Source organism: Marmota marmota, unplaced genomic scaffold (assembly GCF_001458135.2).
Source record: "Marmota marmota marmota unplaced genomic scaffold, marMar, whole genome shotgun sequence".
NCBI classification, from domain to species: Eukaryota; Metazoa; Chordata; class Mammalia; order Rodentia; family Sciuridae; genus Marmota; species Marmota marmota.
This window is the reverse complement of record NW_025999977.1, coordinates 30,245,450-30,262,846: the sequence shown is the minus strand read 5'-3', so window position 1 is coordinate 30,262,846 and position 17,397 is coordinate 30,245,450. Positions and strand designations below refer to the sequence as shown.

The following is a 17,397-nucleotide window of genomic DNA, read 5'->3' as shown; positions in this document are numbered from 1 at the left end:
CTGGGTAATGAGATATCTGTGTGACTGGAAACATGGTAGGTCTTTTAACTTCTGGTTCATAACTTTATATAGAACTATAACTGACTTCACTGAAAATGCAAGTATATATGATTATATGTGTTTATGTTCATATACTCATGCTCATAAATATGCATACATACCTGTAAAATAAGCGTATAAGTATATATGTGTGTATTTTCACACATAATTTTCATTCTTTAGAGATTTTTTAAAGTATGGCTATTTGTCCTGAATATCTTTTGTTTTCACTTCCTTGGAGAAAGGAAAGGGTGCTAAGTTTTGAAAATCTATATAATGTTTTACATAGAAAATATGATCCAGACCAAGGCTACAAATTCAAATGTCTGCAGGGCCAGATAGTGACATAAATGAGAGATGTGGGTTAAATGTAATACAATATGGACTGGTGGGAATTACACTGAATTGCACATATATTTTACTATAAAAATAGCTCACAGTTTTATCCAGTTATTATTCAGGAAAATGGACTAGAGTTGCCATACTTCTATTTTAAGAGAAGTGAACAATCCACAATTTTGTGTAATTTTTTCTTATTTTTAAAATACTGTGTGGGCTACTTACAATTGGTCTGAAAATCAGTTTTTGCCTGTAATCAACCTCTGTATAATGATTCTCAAATGCAGGTAACAACACAAAGTTTACAAATTAGTTGTAGAGAAAAGTAAGTATAACACTACCTCTCTAATAACCCTTTCACTTGTTTGTAGTCACTGTGATTTCTGGGGCTAAGAATTGTTACATCTGTGAGGATATCACTTTGGAAACTATGTTTTTCTAAAGGGAAATTGCATAGGTAAATATGCACTTAGTTGAAAGATGCAGGTAGTTGAAAACACTGAGAACCACTGGTCCAGATAATATGAGAAGGGTTGGCCAGAGTTTTTATTTGGATGTAGATAATTAAAATGAAAATTAATTACAAAAACAAAATAAGCATCTTTATCATTTAACAATTTAAAAATACTTTTTCAACCTTAAGACTTTCATTCTGCCCTTAGTTTATTATTTCATGTCATTGAGGTAGGGCCATTGAGTTTTGGTTTCCAAATTGTAGTGATGTTTACATTAAAACCAAAAAGATTTATTAAAAAGATAACACAAACCTCCAAAATACATTAAAGAACACATTAATTGAATGATTAAGATAATCTCTGCCAAGCATTCCTTTTCAATATACATAGCTTTATAAATATATTGTCGTTCCTGTTTCCAGGTTCTTACCTTGCATTTTTTGTGTTTCTTTTAAAGAATAACTTCTTGGATTATTATGTTGCCTATTTGAGGGATTTGCCAGAATGCATCTCATTGGTTCATGTTGTTGTTCTGAAGGAGGTAAGTTAATTCTATGTGTGTGCTGTCTTTTATTGGCATATCATTTATGCCATGTTGCTGATCTACCCAGTCAGTACAGCATGTACACTCTGAGCCTGTTTTCAGGTTAAGGGATTGCCTGAATAGAGCCACTGACACCTTTCCTAGGGCTTTAGGAGCCTACTCAAGATCACATCTGTTGCTTTGATCCTTGCCCTGCTTTATTGGTCCTCTGTTCTACTTCAATGAAATTATAGGCAAAGTAAATAGGTGTTCTAACCAGAACTCTTCAGGTTGCAGCTTTTATGCTGTGTGTGTGTGTGTGTGTGTGTGTGTGTGTGTGTTTCAGGTTTGGAAGATATGAATCTCAATATTCAAATCATCTTTTGTCAGTTTATATGATCATAAAGTGGCTGTAGTCATGTTGCTTTAAGAGCTACTGCTGTGGTGATATATTAGGTAATCAATAAGTATGTATACATCTATAACACTTCTATTTATTTTAGGTCAGTAGGAAAAAACAGTGTCAGAAGCCCCAAAGCTGCAAATTAATCAAGTCTCATAAGAGATAAGAGGCTCTGTCTTGCTTTCTACTTCAAACTCCCACCCCTACTCCCAATCTAGTATAATGCCTACTATAAGTTAGCATTCAGCAAATGTTTGGGAAGCAGGAAGGGGAAATGGAGGAAAGGAAAGGCACATAGAGAAAGCCCAACATGTTTTCTGCTTTCAGGCCAAACAACCAATTTCTAATGACATTTCCCTCCAACTCTGATGAAACTCTAAGCCATCCTTAGAGCCTGTTAGTAAACCATCATAATGATTACTTGCTGGAGAACTTTAATTAATTAATTGAACTCAAGTATAATTTAAGTGCCCATTTATCTGTTTAAAAAATATTGTTTGGTTGTCAATGGATCTTTATTTTATTTATTTATATGTGGTGCTGAGAATCAAACCCAGGGCCTCACACATGCTAGGCAAGCGCTCTACCACTGAGCCACAACTTAAATGCCCATCTCTATTTAGCTCTGTACTAAGATGCAAAGTGGGGAAGGAAAGTGTAGTTTGGAAATTTAAGTGGATTCAAAAGACATATATGATACGCTCCTTGCTAAAGAAGAGTTATTTGGTCATGTCCCTGCACATGTGAAAGATCAATGCTTCATGGTGATCTTTGGAAAGAGAATGCTCTGGGCATAAATCCTTTCTTCTCTGGTGCAGCTGACTCCGGGGTTCTGCTGCCAGAGCTGGAGGAACACTGAAAAGTGACTCCACCTTTCTTTCATTCAGGGTGATGAAGAGATTAAATCTGACATCTATACACTGTTTTTTCACATAGTCCAGCGGATCCCTGAATATTTGATACATCTGCAGGTAAGCATGGCGAGGCAAGCCATCAAACTTATTCTCATATTGAAATATTATTTTTGGCTTCCGACTTCTACTGTAAAGGTTCAAGGAATCATTAATATTTCTAAGTGTTTACGTGGCTTATATTATTATGACTACCCCATACCTCATCATACTCTGTGGGATAAACTAAAAATCTCTTATCTCCAAAAATCTTTTTTTTTTTTTTTTGTACCAAGGATTGAACTTATGGGCAGTTGACCACTGAGTCACATCCCCAGCACTATTTTGTATTTTATTCAGAGACAGGGCCTCACTGAGTTGCTTAGCACCTCGATTTAGCTGAGGCTGGCTTTCAACTCGTGATCTTCCTGCTTCAGCCTCCGGAGTCACTGGTATTACAGGAGTGTACCAAGTGCTTGGCTCCAAAAATATCTTGATTTATGATGCCTGACTTTGAGTTTTACCTTTATTTACGAGTCATGTCCCCCTATGGTGATCCAGGATTGAAGCACTTTATTTAGTGCCATCTACTTTGGCTCTACAGTCATCTAAATGTCAGCTCTTGGCGTCTAAATTTCTATTTAACCTGCCCACTTAATTGCTATTTCACTTGGCTCAAGTCAAAGTTTTTACTTTACAATGCTTATACTTATACAGAAGAGTCATGAAGAAGCTGATGAGCAGATCTCTTCACACCATTTTTCCACAGGGTTTGAGGCATATTGAAGGGAGTAGAGCCAAGAGATTCATCAATCTCTTACTAGTCACTCTTCTTCCAATCACCCACCTGTTCTGCTTTAACTACTGACTGGTCTTTGAAGTAATTCAGCAAAAACATCTTAGGAATACTTGTGATTAATCTTAGATGGAGGCAGTCCAATGTCAATATTGAGGTTTTCTAAATTTTGTATGGCTTTAAGGCCTAATAGCATTTTCTCATGATAATTATATTATTACTTAATATAATTCGTTTCAAAAATCCCATAAGATAGGAATCATTGTTACCACTTTTTAGATGAGAATATGAAGGGCTAAAGAAACAAGTAATATGCCTAAGTTCTTATCTAGTGGTGAAAAACTAGGACTGAAGTCCAGGTCTTGCAAGTATTAGAATATGGTAAATAAGCCCTGGTTCTACCTTGTGATTTAAGTTCAAAGCCTTCCTCCATTACTTACTAGATATGTGATTTAGTAAAGATCTCTTAATTTCTCTGTACCCCCAATTTTCTTATTTGCTAAAGAGAGATAATAATTATACCTGTCTAACTAGGTTGTGGTAAAAATTAAATGGGGTAATATATGTAAATGGCTCAGTTCCTGACAAGAAGTATTAAACCAATGTTAGCTTTACCAAAGTCCAGTCACATACATCTACCATAGTACAGTAGATATTAGTCCATTTTGGTGTTACTATACCAAAATATCGGAGGCTAGGAACTTTATAAAGGAAAGAGGTTTATTTGGGCTCATGGTTCTGGAGGCCCAAGAGCACTGTGCTGACATTACCTTCTGATGTGGGCCTCATAGCAGATAGTGTCACATGGTGGGAGCACATACAAGAATGATGGGTCCCATGATATGTGAGAGGAGGCAAGATGGGGGGAGGGTCCAGGCTTACTTATTTATAACAACTCACTCTCATGAGAACTAACCATTTTCATAAGACCAGCATTAATCCCTTCAAGAGTGTGGTCAGTCACCTAATCATATCTCACTAAGCCCCACCTCTCAAAGGTCCTACCAACTTTCAATACCACTATATCGTATGCAAGCTTCGAGCACATGAACCCATAGGGAACAAACCATATCCAAACCAAATGTAATAGGAGGGGTCACCAGGCCAGGTTTGATGATAATCACCATCCACCAACCACCCCTACCTGCCTGCCTTGATGCCTGACATTCTCATCAGTAGTCTGACTCATTTGAATTAAGATATTAATTATAGTAATTGTTAGAATGCCTCTGCTATTCAGAGATCTAATTCATAGATCCTTCTAACTTTCTAGTTGGAACTGTAATGACTTATTTTCCCTTGGAATGGTGGAAAGAGAACAGCAAATTTGACATTCCAGCTTATTAGATGGGTCATATGTATTGTTGTTTTGACTAAAAGGCTATCAAACTTAAAAAATAGATCCAGGTAAGATGCAAAAGAGACAAAACAACTTTTCCTTCTTCTTATATAATGCTTCCTTTTTCCCTCTATGCAGAATGTCCTGAAGTTCACAGAGCAAGAACATCCTGACTATTACCTACTACTGGTGTGCGTTCAGCGTCTCCGAGTATTTATCTCACACTATACCCTGCTGTTTCAGTGCAATGAGGATTTGCTTATTCAGAAACGAAAAAAGCTCAAGAAGTAAGTTTCTGATGATTCAATCGGGAAGGTCTGTCAAAGGGTTCTGAGAATAAGTTACACAGACCAGTCAATGTAGGTATCTGTCACAAGTAACCACATTGTGGTTATGTGGCTGAGATGCAGTGGTGGGAGGTAGGAGAGAGTAGGAGAGGTGCCCAGACAGTACAGGAGGGAGACACCTATAACCTGGTGAAATTACTTTAGAGAAAGAGCATTTTCACTCTAATGCCCTCTCATGTTAACTACCTCAAAAATAGTTCAGTTTCCCTAAACTTATCAGGTACAAAATCAGTTTAAGGGCCAGAAGATCATTTCCTTCATCAATCTAATGAACATTTATTGAGCCCCTGTTCTATTATTCTATACACTGAATACATTGCAATGAACAAAATGGTCAGAAACCCCTGCCACATGGAGCTTATTTTTCATAGTTGGACAGTGAACAAATAAGTTAGATGTTAATAAGTGCTATGTATAAAAGTAAAACAAATGATGTGGGGAAGAGTTTGAAGAAAGAGAAGGTTAGGAAACTTCTGAGCTCCAAAGGGAACAGACGCAACCCATAGCAGAGCTTCCTGATGACCTGGATTTCCTTCAACCTTATCCCAACCCACTTGATGGAAAATAGAATTATTTCTGTCACGGCTTCAGACCAGAAAAGATGCTCTCTCAAGTCAGGGCTCTTCTAATAGCATGCATCTCTCAATACTACCCCCTACCCCCAATCTCTTGTCAGCCAGTTAATCAGCATCCATACTTGTAGCCAGGTTGCTTACATTATGTAAGCAACCTGATGTTAGACCGCCCTGGAGAAAGAGAAAAGCTCACAACAAGGGTCATCTGAGAGATAATTCTTTCTTAGCATAATCTGTGCATTTAGAGAGCCACTTTCCCCATGTACAACCTGAGAATCTTTACTTCTATCCTGTTAGGTCATCAATGGCAAAGCTATACAAAGGGCTGGCTTCCCAGTGTGCAAATGCTGGCCAAGATGCTTCCCCCACTGCAGGCCCTGAGGCTGTCCGAGACGGTGGGATCCACTCAGAAGAGATTCTGCAACCCTACCCATCTGCTCCCAGTTCTGGCCCCACTGTCACGTAAGCACCTATTGCTATGGAAAGGCTGATGGCAATGCCCTTAGTCCCAGGCAGTTTGTGTGGGTTAGTAGGCTGATCTGGAAAGGAGTATGATCTACAGAACTCTTCCTCTTTACCCCATCAGGCCTATCTGTGACAGCTAAGCAGTTGACCAGTTGCTTTGATCCAAGAGAAAGACACTAATTTTGAGGGACTGGCCTACAGTGGGAATAGAGGCAGAAAGTGGAAGTTTACTTTGTGGATTACTCCAACTCTTGAGACAGTAATAAAGCCTTTTATCTTCCTTGAAGTGCAACAAACAGAGCTCCAAAATAAAATCTCTAGCATTTTATCCCAGACTGAACAACATGGCTATCATAACACTCCGTGCAAAGAAAATAAAATTCAATAACAATCTTCAAAGGTAGAAGAGTCAGATCAAGATTTCATTTCACTATTTCTTTTCACATCTATAAATGTAAGACCTAATTTTCATTTTAGGATCACCAAAGATACTCTGGTGTTAGCTTTTACATTTTTATATATTTCTGAGGTAAGAATTTAAATATGAATAAATTAGAACACTACTTTGAATCAGTGTGGGGTAGTCCATTTACATCTGTCTGGCAGCTGAAGCAAAACTGGAAAGTCCCATCTGATGGGTATGATATACATTGTAACCTATGTAAATTATTCACTATTCATGATCCCTCCCCAAACAAACGAACAAACCCTTCCATGATATTGGGCATATTCAGAGCGGAAACTCTTAAAACAGCATTAATGCTTTGTGGGTGGAAGTTTGGGGTTACTTAGCATCATTATAGCCATAGTTTTTAATTATGAAAAATTTAAATTTACCCAAGTACAATGAACCCCACATGCCACCATTCAGATTCAACAGTTATCAAGACATGCACATTTATTTCATCTAGGAATATACTTGTTTTTAAGTGTGAAGATCCATGGGTGGAACAAAAGTTGAATTTCCATTATTTTGTGTCAACCAGAGCAAGAAAGAGCAGTTTTAAGAGATGCCTTGGAACACTGTGACTGATGGTGGAAAGGTCAGAGCTTACACAAAGGGGAATGAAAATGGTCCTGGTGCCATTGAGGGGCTCAGGCATCCACTTCCTCCCGGCCATTTCTACTCTTCCACCTGGGGACAGAGGTTCCTGGGAACTATTCAGTAGAAGTTTGTGGAGCTTGGCAGGCACCTGGGACGGGAAGGGCGAGCCATTATCATTAAGAGGTTAGTACTAATAAACAATAAGCACACCTCTTCTGTATTGTTTCCCCTTTAAAGACACCTGATGCCCCCAGTGAAGAAAGGCCAACAGCAGCAAAGCATGATGGAGAGCATGCAGCCCGGGAAGCCCAGTGACTGGGAGATGGAGGGCAGAAAGCACGAGAGGCCCGAGAGCCTGCTGGCGCCGGCACAGTTCTGTGCGGCAGAGCAGGACGTGAAGGCGCTCGCCGGGCCCCTGCAGGCCATCCCCGAGATGGACTTCGAGCCCTCTCCCGCCGAGCAGCTGGGCAACGTGGAGCGCTCCCTGCGCGCCCCGGCCGAGCTGCTGCCCGACGCCCGCGGCTTCGTGCCGGCGGGCTACGAGGAGTTCGAATACGGCGGCGAGATCTTCGCGCTGCCTGCGCCTTACGACGAGGAGCCCTTCCAGGCCCCGGCCCTCTTCGAGAACTGCTCGCCGGCCTCTTCCGAGTCCAGCCTGGACATCTGTTTCCTGCGGCCCGTGAGCTTCGCCATGGAGGCCGAGCGGCCCGAGCACGCGCTGCAGCCGCTGCCTAAGAGCGCCACGTCGCCGGCGAGCAGCAGCGGCGCCTACAAGCTGGAGGCAGCGGCGCAGGCGCAGGCGCACGGCAAGACCAAGCCGCTGAGCCGCTCGCTCAAGGAGTTCCCGCGCACGCCGCCCGCCGAGGGCGTGGCCCCGCGCCTCTACAGCACGCGCAGCAGCAGCGGCGGCCGCGCGCCGCTCAAGGCCGAGCGCGCGGAGCGCGCCGCGCAGCCCCACGGCTCGGCCGGCGGTGCTGCCGTACCCCGCGGCGCGCCGCGGACCTTCTTCCCCCAACAGAGGTCCCAAAGCGAAAAACAGACCTATTTGGAAGTAAGGAGGGTAAAGTAAAACCGAACCGAAACCCACAACGCCGGCGGCCCCGGGCCTAGAGCTGCAGGGCCAGCCCGACGCCCCCTAGCGAGGAGGGGAGTGGGATGAGGCCAGGCTAGGGACCCAGAAGTCGCCTGCCCCAGTAAAAGGCTCGTGCCTCGGTGGCCTTGAAGGCGAGTGACAGCTCGGCAGCACCCGTACAGGACACAGAGCAGGTCACACAAGTACATGTGTGAGGGCAGAGAAGACCTCGACTCATTTTAGATCTGCGTTGTCTCCATGTTCATACTCATTCTCTCTCCCTTGCCCCTCCTCTCCAACCTCTCCCTTCTCTCCTCTCTGTGAAAGCGTTCTCTTCCCTTCTCCCCTTTCTCCTCTCGCTCTGAGAGGATTAGGAGTGATGTCATTCTCCTTCAGCTTGTGGCACCTTAGAGTTGAACTTGTTTCAAAGCGTTGCACGCAACTCTCTGGCTTGGCTTTCTCCTCTTGCCTGTTAGGAACCCCTCCTTGTTTAAACGTTTAAGACTGTGTGACAGCTACCCTACTCCCTGCCCCCACTGTCCTTGCTTGTAGCTAGGGATGAAGCAAGTTGCCCTGTTTTTAGTGTGGGCTTTGAGAAGTTGGCTGCAAAGCTAACTTTCATTTCTGCTTGCTTTCTTTTTGATTAGAAAAGGATGTCACATTAATTTATATTGGATGAGACAAGGACATCCCATGGTAGAGAAGAATTGACTCAAAAAACACCTTCTTTGGTCTCAGTGAACGTTGATGCATTTTGATGCCTATCCTTAGTGTTTTCAAGCCTTGAGTCCTTAAAAAGAGTGATTAAACACATGTCCATGAAAGGGCCAGTAGTTCCTAAGCAAATACTTAAGTTCTTAATGTGATTGAAACAGACAATTTCTGATTAGGCAGAAAGTAACACAACTTTCACCTGTACCACAACCCTTCCATTCCACTTATTCTCATCTCCGAGTGGGGACAGATTGATGATCACTGATTCCTGTAATTAATTTTCCAACAAACAAAATTAAGTGCCTGCCTTGTTCTAATTTCTATGCTCATTGCTGAGGATTTAGAAATAAACAACATCTAATTTCTGTACTCCAGGATTACTAGCTTAGTATAGGAGTAAGGCACAAAAACACAGAACTATAATAAACTGTAGGAGCCCACAGAGGATTATCTAAAATTTCTTGGTATGATGGTGGTCAGAAAAGCCTTCCTAAATACAGAAAGTATTTGGGAAGTATTGGGTGTCTGAATTAGATTTGAAAATTTGCCTAGAAGTTAGCTGAGGGAAATCTGAGGTAGACAGGCATGAAAAAAAGTGTAATTAATATAGTTTATGCTGTTAAAAATGCTTTCATTTCACATGTTCATAAAAATGTTTTTCCCTAATTGATGTGTGAAAATTTAGGGGTTCAACAATTGCCAGGTAAAAACCATTAATCAGAAATAACAAGTAATATATCTGAGAAACAATGAGTAATATATTTGTGACTGTTTAACAGACATATGAAAGAACAATATGTTAGAAACTGTTAATCACACAAATTGGGCAACAAATTTCCTCCCCTAACATTGTAAGACAGAAGTCAAGTCAGTTTAAGAAGAGACACCAAAGAAGTATCAAATGAAATCTGTTTTAAAAAGATCTTTTCTCTAGCAGTACATGTCAGTAAAATTTTCAAATATGCAAAAGTTCCCATTGCTTATTTCTGGTTTTGGACAAATTTTTCTTTGTAAAAACTCAGAAGGCCTAGATTACTAGAATTCTTAGAGAGAGTTGGGTGCAGAGTGCAGGTGGACAGAGGTTGTGTATGAGTATTAAAGTTGGTGCAAATGTGTATGTGCATGCATGCATGTTTGTATGTGTATATTGGTGAGTGCATGTATATATGAATAAGTGTATATGAGGTGGGGGCAGGATGGGGAATTTTGTTGCAAAAGATAACCCTACAACTCTCCCCACTTTTGGTGGTACTGGGGATTGGATTCAGGGGTCCTCTAACCCTGAGGTACATCCCCAGCCCTTTTAATTTTTTCTTTTGAGACAGAGTCTCATTAAGTTGCCCAGGCTGGCCTGGAACTTGCAGTCCTTCTGTCTCAGACTCCTGAGTTGCTGGGATTACAGGCATGTGCCACCATACCTCACCTTATCTTACTTGGCTATTGAGATGTGGAAAACTTCTGTTCTATCTCTATATACTCTGCATCTCCTACGTCTGCCCAGGAGAGCCAACTGAAGCCTAGTCCTTAGTGTCCTCTCTCAAAGTCAAGAAAGAAGACAGTGTGTTTTAATGCAAAGAGCATCTGATTGGGTGTCAGGAGCTCTAGGTTCTAATTCTGGCTCTATGCTAAATAGCTGTGTGCTTTTAGACAATTCACTTGGCTTCTCTATGTTTTCAGCTTTCTTACCTATAAAAACAAGGCAATATTTACCTTACTTATGTCACAGGTTTGTTGTGAAGATCAGGCCAAAAAAGATAAAATTTGTCAATATGCTTTGTAAAGTATGGGATGCTATACAGATATAAAATGTTATTAAGCTTATGGTTCTACAGAAAGATTTTTTTCCTTAAACAGTTAATAGATTTAGTTTCCCCAAATGAATGATTTGATGAGGGTCCTAGTTAAAAATCACTTTAATAGAGTTTCCATACTCAACTGGAGGCAAAAATAAGCTATTTCCTTCTGTAGTCCTGAATTCCAAGTCCTTGTGTGAAACATCACCCACCAGGCATTTTCGCCAACACTGTAGCCTGATTGTGGTCCCTAAAAGCCCATTTCTCAAAATATAATTGTCAAGCTAGTGGTGAGTGCATTGCCTAGGAATTTGTTATATCCAGAATTTATAGCCTGACCTACTGAATTAGAAACTGCAATTTAGGATTCATACCTAGGTGATTCATGTAAACATGAAGAGAAGATGAGAAGAAACATGCCTTAAATCACTGATTTTCATGTGCAAGTGTGCTTAAGGATTATCCAGGCTTCACTTCAGAGATTCTGATTAAGAAAGTTGGGTGGGGCTCAGGTGTTTTTGAGATGGGGTCTTGCTATGTTGTCTAGGCTTGTCTCAAACTCCTGACACAAACAATCCTCCTGTCTCCACCTCTGAGTTACTGGTAATACCAGTGTGTGCCACCATGAAAGGCAAAAATCTACATTTTAAATAGAGGCCTCAGCTGATCTTATAGTCCCAGGACCACACATCTGAGAAACACTTTACTAAGCTATCAGGATATTCATCTCCATAGTCTAGTTATGAATCTTAGCAGAATCTCAGATAATTTCAGATCTGTGACTACAACCCCAACTTAATTTCTCTAAGTCAAACCTGTATGTTTCCTGAAAAAAAAAATCATTCTCATGTTTTGCTCTTCTATCAGCAGTCACCCATCCAATTCATATGACTTACAGGGCATTCTCAATGTTTCTTTGCCTTGACTTCTTGGATACTTTTAAGGTTATTAAAAATCCAGAAACTATTTTTAGATTAATTTTAAATTAGTTAACTCAAGATATAATATATATGTATATGCACATCTAGCTTATATACAGATGAATACATATGCACATCTATTAGTTGACACATTTCACATTTAAAAAATGAGAGTTCACAAAAGATACATCCTTATTTCTATTTTATTTTATATTCCAATATCATGGATTCTGAATTGTAAAAACTGTTAAAGGCTTATTTTCAGTTAGGGGATAGTAGATGATCTTACTTCTAAACAGTTCTGACCTCTCAAAAACTCCTTCCCGCATTTATGCCTAAAATGGAGAATTAGAAACATGAGTTTAAAACTCATATTACAATTAAGGAGATTTCTTATTTTTTTAGAAAGAAATATATTCAGAGATATAAAGGGGCTTAGTACTGGGTTTCCAGCAAGACAGTGTCAGTGCAAGAATAAGCATTTACTTTCTATACTTTTTAAGCATTCGCTATGTTCCTATCCTAGATTATTTACCTTGATATATAGGAAATACTACACTCAGCAGAAAATTTTCTCCTTTCCACTTCATGATTTCTTTATTAGCCTAAGTGTGCTTTAGTTGGGATTGGGTATTCACTGATAGTCTTTTGGGGTAGGTGAGGAAAGTGACAAAATAAAAAAAACTGACCCATAGTCAGGATAGATATTTTTGGAAAAGAGTAAAAAACAGTACCTCTTTTGTGTTTTCAGGAGATGCATTTAGAAGACACCACCCGATTCTGTCCAAAGGAAGAAAGAGAAAGTGAACAAACATCTTTCAGCGATCAAAATCCCAGGCAAGACCAGAAAGGGGGCTTTCGCAGCTCCTTCCGCAAGCTCTTTAAAAAGAAGTGAGTAGCCTTAGACACGACAGCATTGTAACTCATTTCCCTTTGGGCTAAGTCTCGAGGTTTTAACATTAATAATTATCAAGTAGTCTGGTCTCGCATAGCTTCAAGTTTAGTGCTTGCTCCCAGTGGCCACAATTTCTGCAGGGTGAAGATATTTCTCATTGTAATCTCCCAGAGTAGAAGCACACTCAACTCTCTCTCCTGCTACTTCTTTTATCCCTTCTTTCTTGTTCCCAAAGTCACCTGCCCTGAGAGGAGTGAGCAGAGGAGGTTTTTCTGGGAGTGGGATCCTCTATTGAAGTTGAGTTTAATGGGTACTCCATCAGAATCTCCTCCACACTTGGGGAAAGTTTTTTTTTTTTTCTTTCCTTTTTTTTCTTTTTTAATATTGTTGTTGGATGGGGTATCAAATCCAGGGCCTCACACATGCTACTGGGAGGTTTTCTAAGGGCATCACAGCACTTCTGCTTTTACGGGCCTATAGTTGTCAGGGATACTACATGTTTATTGGGACTTCTGCTAGTGTTTTCCCTGAATGGATGGATTTGGCCTGGGTTCTAGTTAAAAATCACTTTAATGAAGTGTCCATGCTCCTCACAAGGCAAAAAAGCATTTCCCTCTGTGGTTCTTCTAATATTCTAGGTCTTTGTTGTTGTATGAAACACCACCCACCAGGCATTTTGTCCAGCACTCAGCTACAGTCTAGGAGACAGGGCCAAACCCTAGCATAAATATAAGGGGGAGATGAGCATTAACATTTGAATACTGAGAGATTTGCCTGTCCAGCCATTGCCTGTCTGAGTAACTGCTGTTTGTATCTCCACTGTTCCTTAGGTCTGCCTCTCTTTCCTTTAGGGAGATCTCCCTGCTATTTATTTTCTCTTGGTAGAAATTTTTTGGATTCACTTTTAATAGCAAGTCTTCATATTTTGTTGTTTGAAAAGTTAAACAGAGGTGTTGTTGTTGCCTTTGGAGAATTGCTGGAAAATCATTTTTTCCTTGAAGATAGAGGTTATTGGCTGATTTAGATCATGGTCTTAGATGGAGAAGAGGGGCAGACATTGAGTATGGATTTTTTTTTATGGTTTGCTTAATTTCACAAAGGGAGGGTAGTACTAAGATCAGTGGGTCTCCAATTGTTGGTCTTTGCCTATTGTTACTAGATGAAAGAGGAAGAGGAAGAACAGTTCTGCAGTTAACCACAGCCCTACAGTCCCTTTTCAGTTTTGTTAAGGCAGCCCAATGTGTGCATGACTGCTGCTGGATCCTCAAGACACTTTATTCAGGGGTTGAAACGTCAAGAATTGTATATTCTTTCTAGGATAATAGACTTAGATCTTTCTTGGCCTAATGCCTGCTTCTGTCAAGTTTGATAGCTTTCCAGTCTGAACTTGGGATTAAGGGACTCCAGATTCCTAAAGGCACTTCTTGAGCCTATTCTTTTTCTTTTTTTTCAAACCATGGTATTCCTGAAACAGTCACTTTTTGCTCACTACCATTTATACTGACTGGTTACTGTCTTGGAAAACAATGAGAAATAGATTCACCACTGGTTCCTTTTCAAATTTCTGTTTATCAGAGAAATATAAAAATATGCTCTTCTGGTTACATGAGACAAAGGGAGTGGACTTGTCCTCTTTGTATCCAGAGGGCAGGAATAGCAGCCGTGGGTGAAAAGGAGAGATCCCTAAAATGTACCTATAACTGGAGCTGGTGACCTCATGAAAGAGTGGGTTCTCTTAAGTAGAAGCAGGGTGACTGCTCAGGGATACTATGAAAGGACTCCCTGCACTGGGTAGGAGATTGCTCAGGAAATCACCAGTCCTTTCTAGTTTGGTTTGACTTTGTTGTAGCTCAGTCTGAGTAATCACATCATTTTGTCACCAGAAACAAGAAGTGAATGTGGCCTTGAACTTATAATTCTAATCTTAAAACTTTAATTTTAAAGATCCATCACATAGAAGGCCAGGTTTTATCTTTTTTGTAGCTCCTCCCCCATAGACATTTATATAATGTTGAGGACTTGCTTTGGGCTCTCTAAATTCATGTTAGCTAATTGCTTTTAGTTCTCTTGCAGCTTTTTGGGATTCTCTTTAGATATGGCCAATATATTCCCTTAATCTTCTTTCCCTTTCTCATAGATCAGCCTGTATCAGTCATATTACTGTCAACAATACTGGAACTGTCATTTATATTTAAATCTTGAGTGTTATATGAGAGGAAGTAAAGGTGGAGCCATACAGATAACTCTTCTGGCAGGCTTTACTGGCTTGGTAGCTCTGGACTAGGACAGTCAGCACCATCAGGTGATGCCGGCATGGCCTTGTGCTTAGGGTGCCATGGTGGGCACTTTGGTGACTTGGCATGGGATAAAGAAGCAACTTAAGTAGCTTCTCCTGAGTGTTTTCATCTGAGAACCATGGAATGTCCATTATGGACCATGCTAAAATATGATACTTTAGAAAGAAGGGGCAGGGAGACCCCAGCATAGCACAGAAGTGCTAGTACCTTTTAACTCAGATGAGAACACAGCATCTTCTATGCCTGCACTATTCCAGACATTTGTATAGGATCTTGAATGACATGATCCCAGCCAATTGCATAGGAACTTGTACTCTGAACTCAGGCATGTGGACAGGTACTGGAAGGAACTAGGAAGAGACATTTAGCCCAGTCACCACTTATGTGTCAGGAAATCAGACTGGCAGCAAGCCCAGTGACTTTAAGAAGGTAGCTAAGCCTGGTACTGGAACCACTCCAGAATTTGGTCTCATAGGTCCACATGGGCCAGGGCCAGTGAAGCTGCTGTGTCATTTCTGGGGCTCATTGCCTTCCTCTCCTACAGCCCTTTGGAGGCTCATTCTTGTCTACACTGACACACTTTTTGTTCCATAGGGGCTTGTTTGGCTGGTGGCCCCACACACCCAGAATGCTGCTTCGGGATGAAGCTAGGCATGGAGCCAGATGCAGCAGAAAACCTGAGAAAGGGTTCTCTTCCCTCTGAGACTCATACCCACAAGGATTCAAAAGGGAAAGTCAAGTTGACATCATAAAAAAAATCTTGAAAAATGCCCACGATAACTGGGGACAAGGATGACCCTCTGATTGTTTCCATCTCAGGCATATTTGTCCTGGGTAGATACCAGGTCACATGTCCCTGAAAGCTGTCCAGAATTGATCAAAATAAATCTACATATCTTAAAGTTTGAAAATATTAAGTGACTTTAAACATTTTAAAATGAAGATTCTTAGAAGCCTAATGTGAAAGGCTGATGCTGGACTGAACACTTCTTCCCCTGCCTTTAAGCAGGACAGAAGGCAAACTATCACTTCTAGAAGGATCTAATGAAGACTGTCAAAGACTTTAACCTAGCTTATTGTGAAGGCTGAGGCAAATGCTACTTCATCTTTATATGTAAATCTTGCAGTTAGGTAAACAGTATTCTTGGTTGGGAGTGTGGCAGTGGGAAGAGAATTATGTAAGACAGTTCAGGGGTAAGAAATGTAGATGGTACTTTATCTTTTTATCTTCAAATGTGGGTGGGAAAATGGAATATAGCATCCAAATAATTAATTCTATTTCCTCCCCCATTCTCTTCCTTTTTAGCACTTTATAACTTACATGCTTTAGAGTCATTACTATTTTTCTATCAATCATATCAAAAATCTATTTTTCCCTCTTTTTCTTTCTTCCCCCACCCTACCCAGTACTGGGGACCAAATCTGGGGCCTTGTACATGCTAAGCAAGTGCTCTATCACTGAGATATATCCCCAGCCCTCTATTTTCTTAATCACACACTGGGAGAGAACTTCTACAGGGTCCTGTATAACTGAATATCAGTGAATTCTTTTCTTCTGTCATCTTTTCAACCGTTTTTATATATGCTCAGCTTTAGCTGAGGAACGGATCATGTAACAGAAATCAGGACTGTCAAAGAATCAATTTATCATTTTATCTTCACTTTCTTCTCTACCTCCTTAAAGCTCACCACAATTCCCACACCCATTGTTACCCACTTCAAGATTCTTATATCTCATTTCATCTCCTATATAATTTTAAAATTGAAGGGGATGGTTGAAGGGATATACATTTGATACTACTTAATCCTGATAATAAATATTTTTTCAATAAGTCATTTGAAATCCATTATTAAATTAAGGATCTTAAGTATACTAGGTTTTGTCCAGTACAAAAGAAGTAAAAGAAATAGTTCCTGCCCATTAGGAACTTAAAGTTCAATATAAAGGTAATCTAGCTTCAAGTTAATAAGTGTTATTGGCACTTAATAAGCACTCAAAAATATTCATTACTCTCATAGTGTCCCATGCCAGAACAAACTGTGCCCTGAACCATTTCTGGCCCTCTGTGCCTGTAGGCTGTTGGCACTGAAGAAGGTTGCATAGTGGGAAAACAACAACAACAACTAACAACGTGAATGCTCATTTGATACATTCTTGATTATCAGGGATGACTGATTTGTCCAAGAGGATAGGTGCTCCCCCACCAGTCCCCCTGCATTCTTCTCCCTATACATGTCTCCTGAAACTTTTAGGAAGGATAGTCTTTCCAATCAGAGAATCAATCTCTTCTAAAGTCTGAGGTTCTATGTCATAGAACCACTCCTCTCCCTTCCCCAAACCAAATAAGCTTTCCAGATTTACCTGTAGCAAATCTATACTTACTGATCTACCTGACTTGTGCTTTTCTTTGTCTCTGTAACTTGAATGGAAGGAAAGTTACCAATGAGTCTCTTCTGTTTCCTCTTTCTACCAAATGCTTGAATTGGCTA

General features: G+C 40.4%; 1 protein-coding gene across 10 annotated transcripts in view; it reads left to right on the top strand.

Annotated features, from left to right (window-relative positions):
* Nucleotides 1-17,397, top strand: part of Arhgef33 (Rho guanine nucleotide exchange factor 33) — a 41,699-nt gene that overhangs the window by 21,298 nt on the left and 3,004 nt on the right. For 7 of the 10 annotated variants that reach the window (XM_048804511.1, XM_048804516.1, XM_048804520.1 and 4 more), the window contains exons 9-14: nt 1,291-1,374; nt 2,647-2,730; nt 4,923-5,071; nt 6,004-6,168; nt 7,454-8,276; nt 12,467-12,606. In XM_048804511.1, the coding sequence (XP_048660468.1) occupies nt 1,291-1,374; nt 2,647-2,730; nt 4,923-5,071; nt 6,004-6,168; nt 7,454-8,276; nt 12,467-12,606 (1,445 nt within the window). Of the gene's footprint in view, nt 1-1,290; nt 1,375-2,646; nt 2,731-4,922; nt 5,072-6,003; nt 6,169-7,453; nt 8,277-12,466; nt 12,607-15,501; nt 15,819-17,397 lie in introns of those variants that run through there. The other 3 variants (XM_048804512.1, XM_048804518.1, XM_048804513.1) reach the window with 2 other exon arrangements.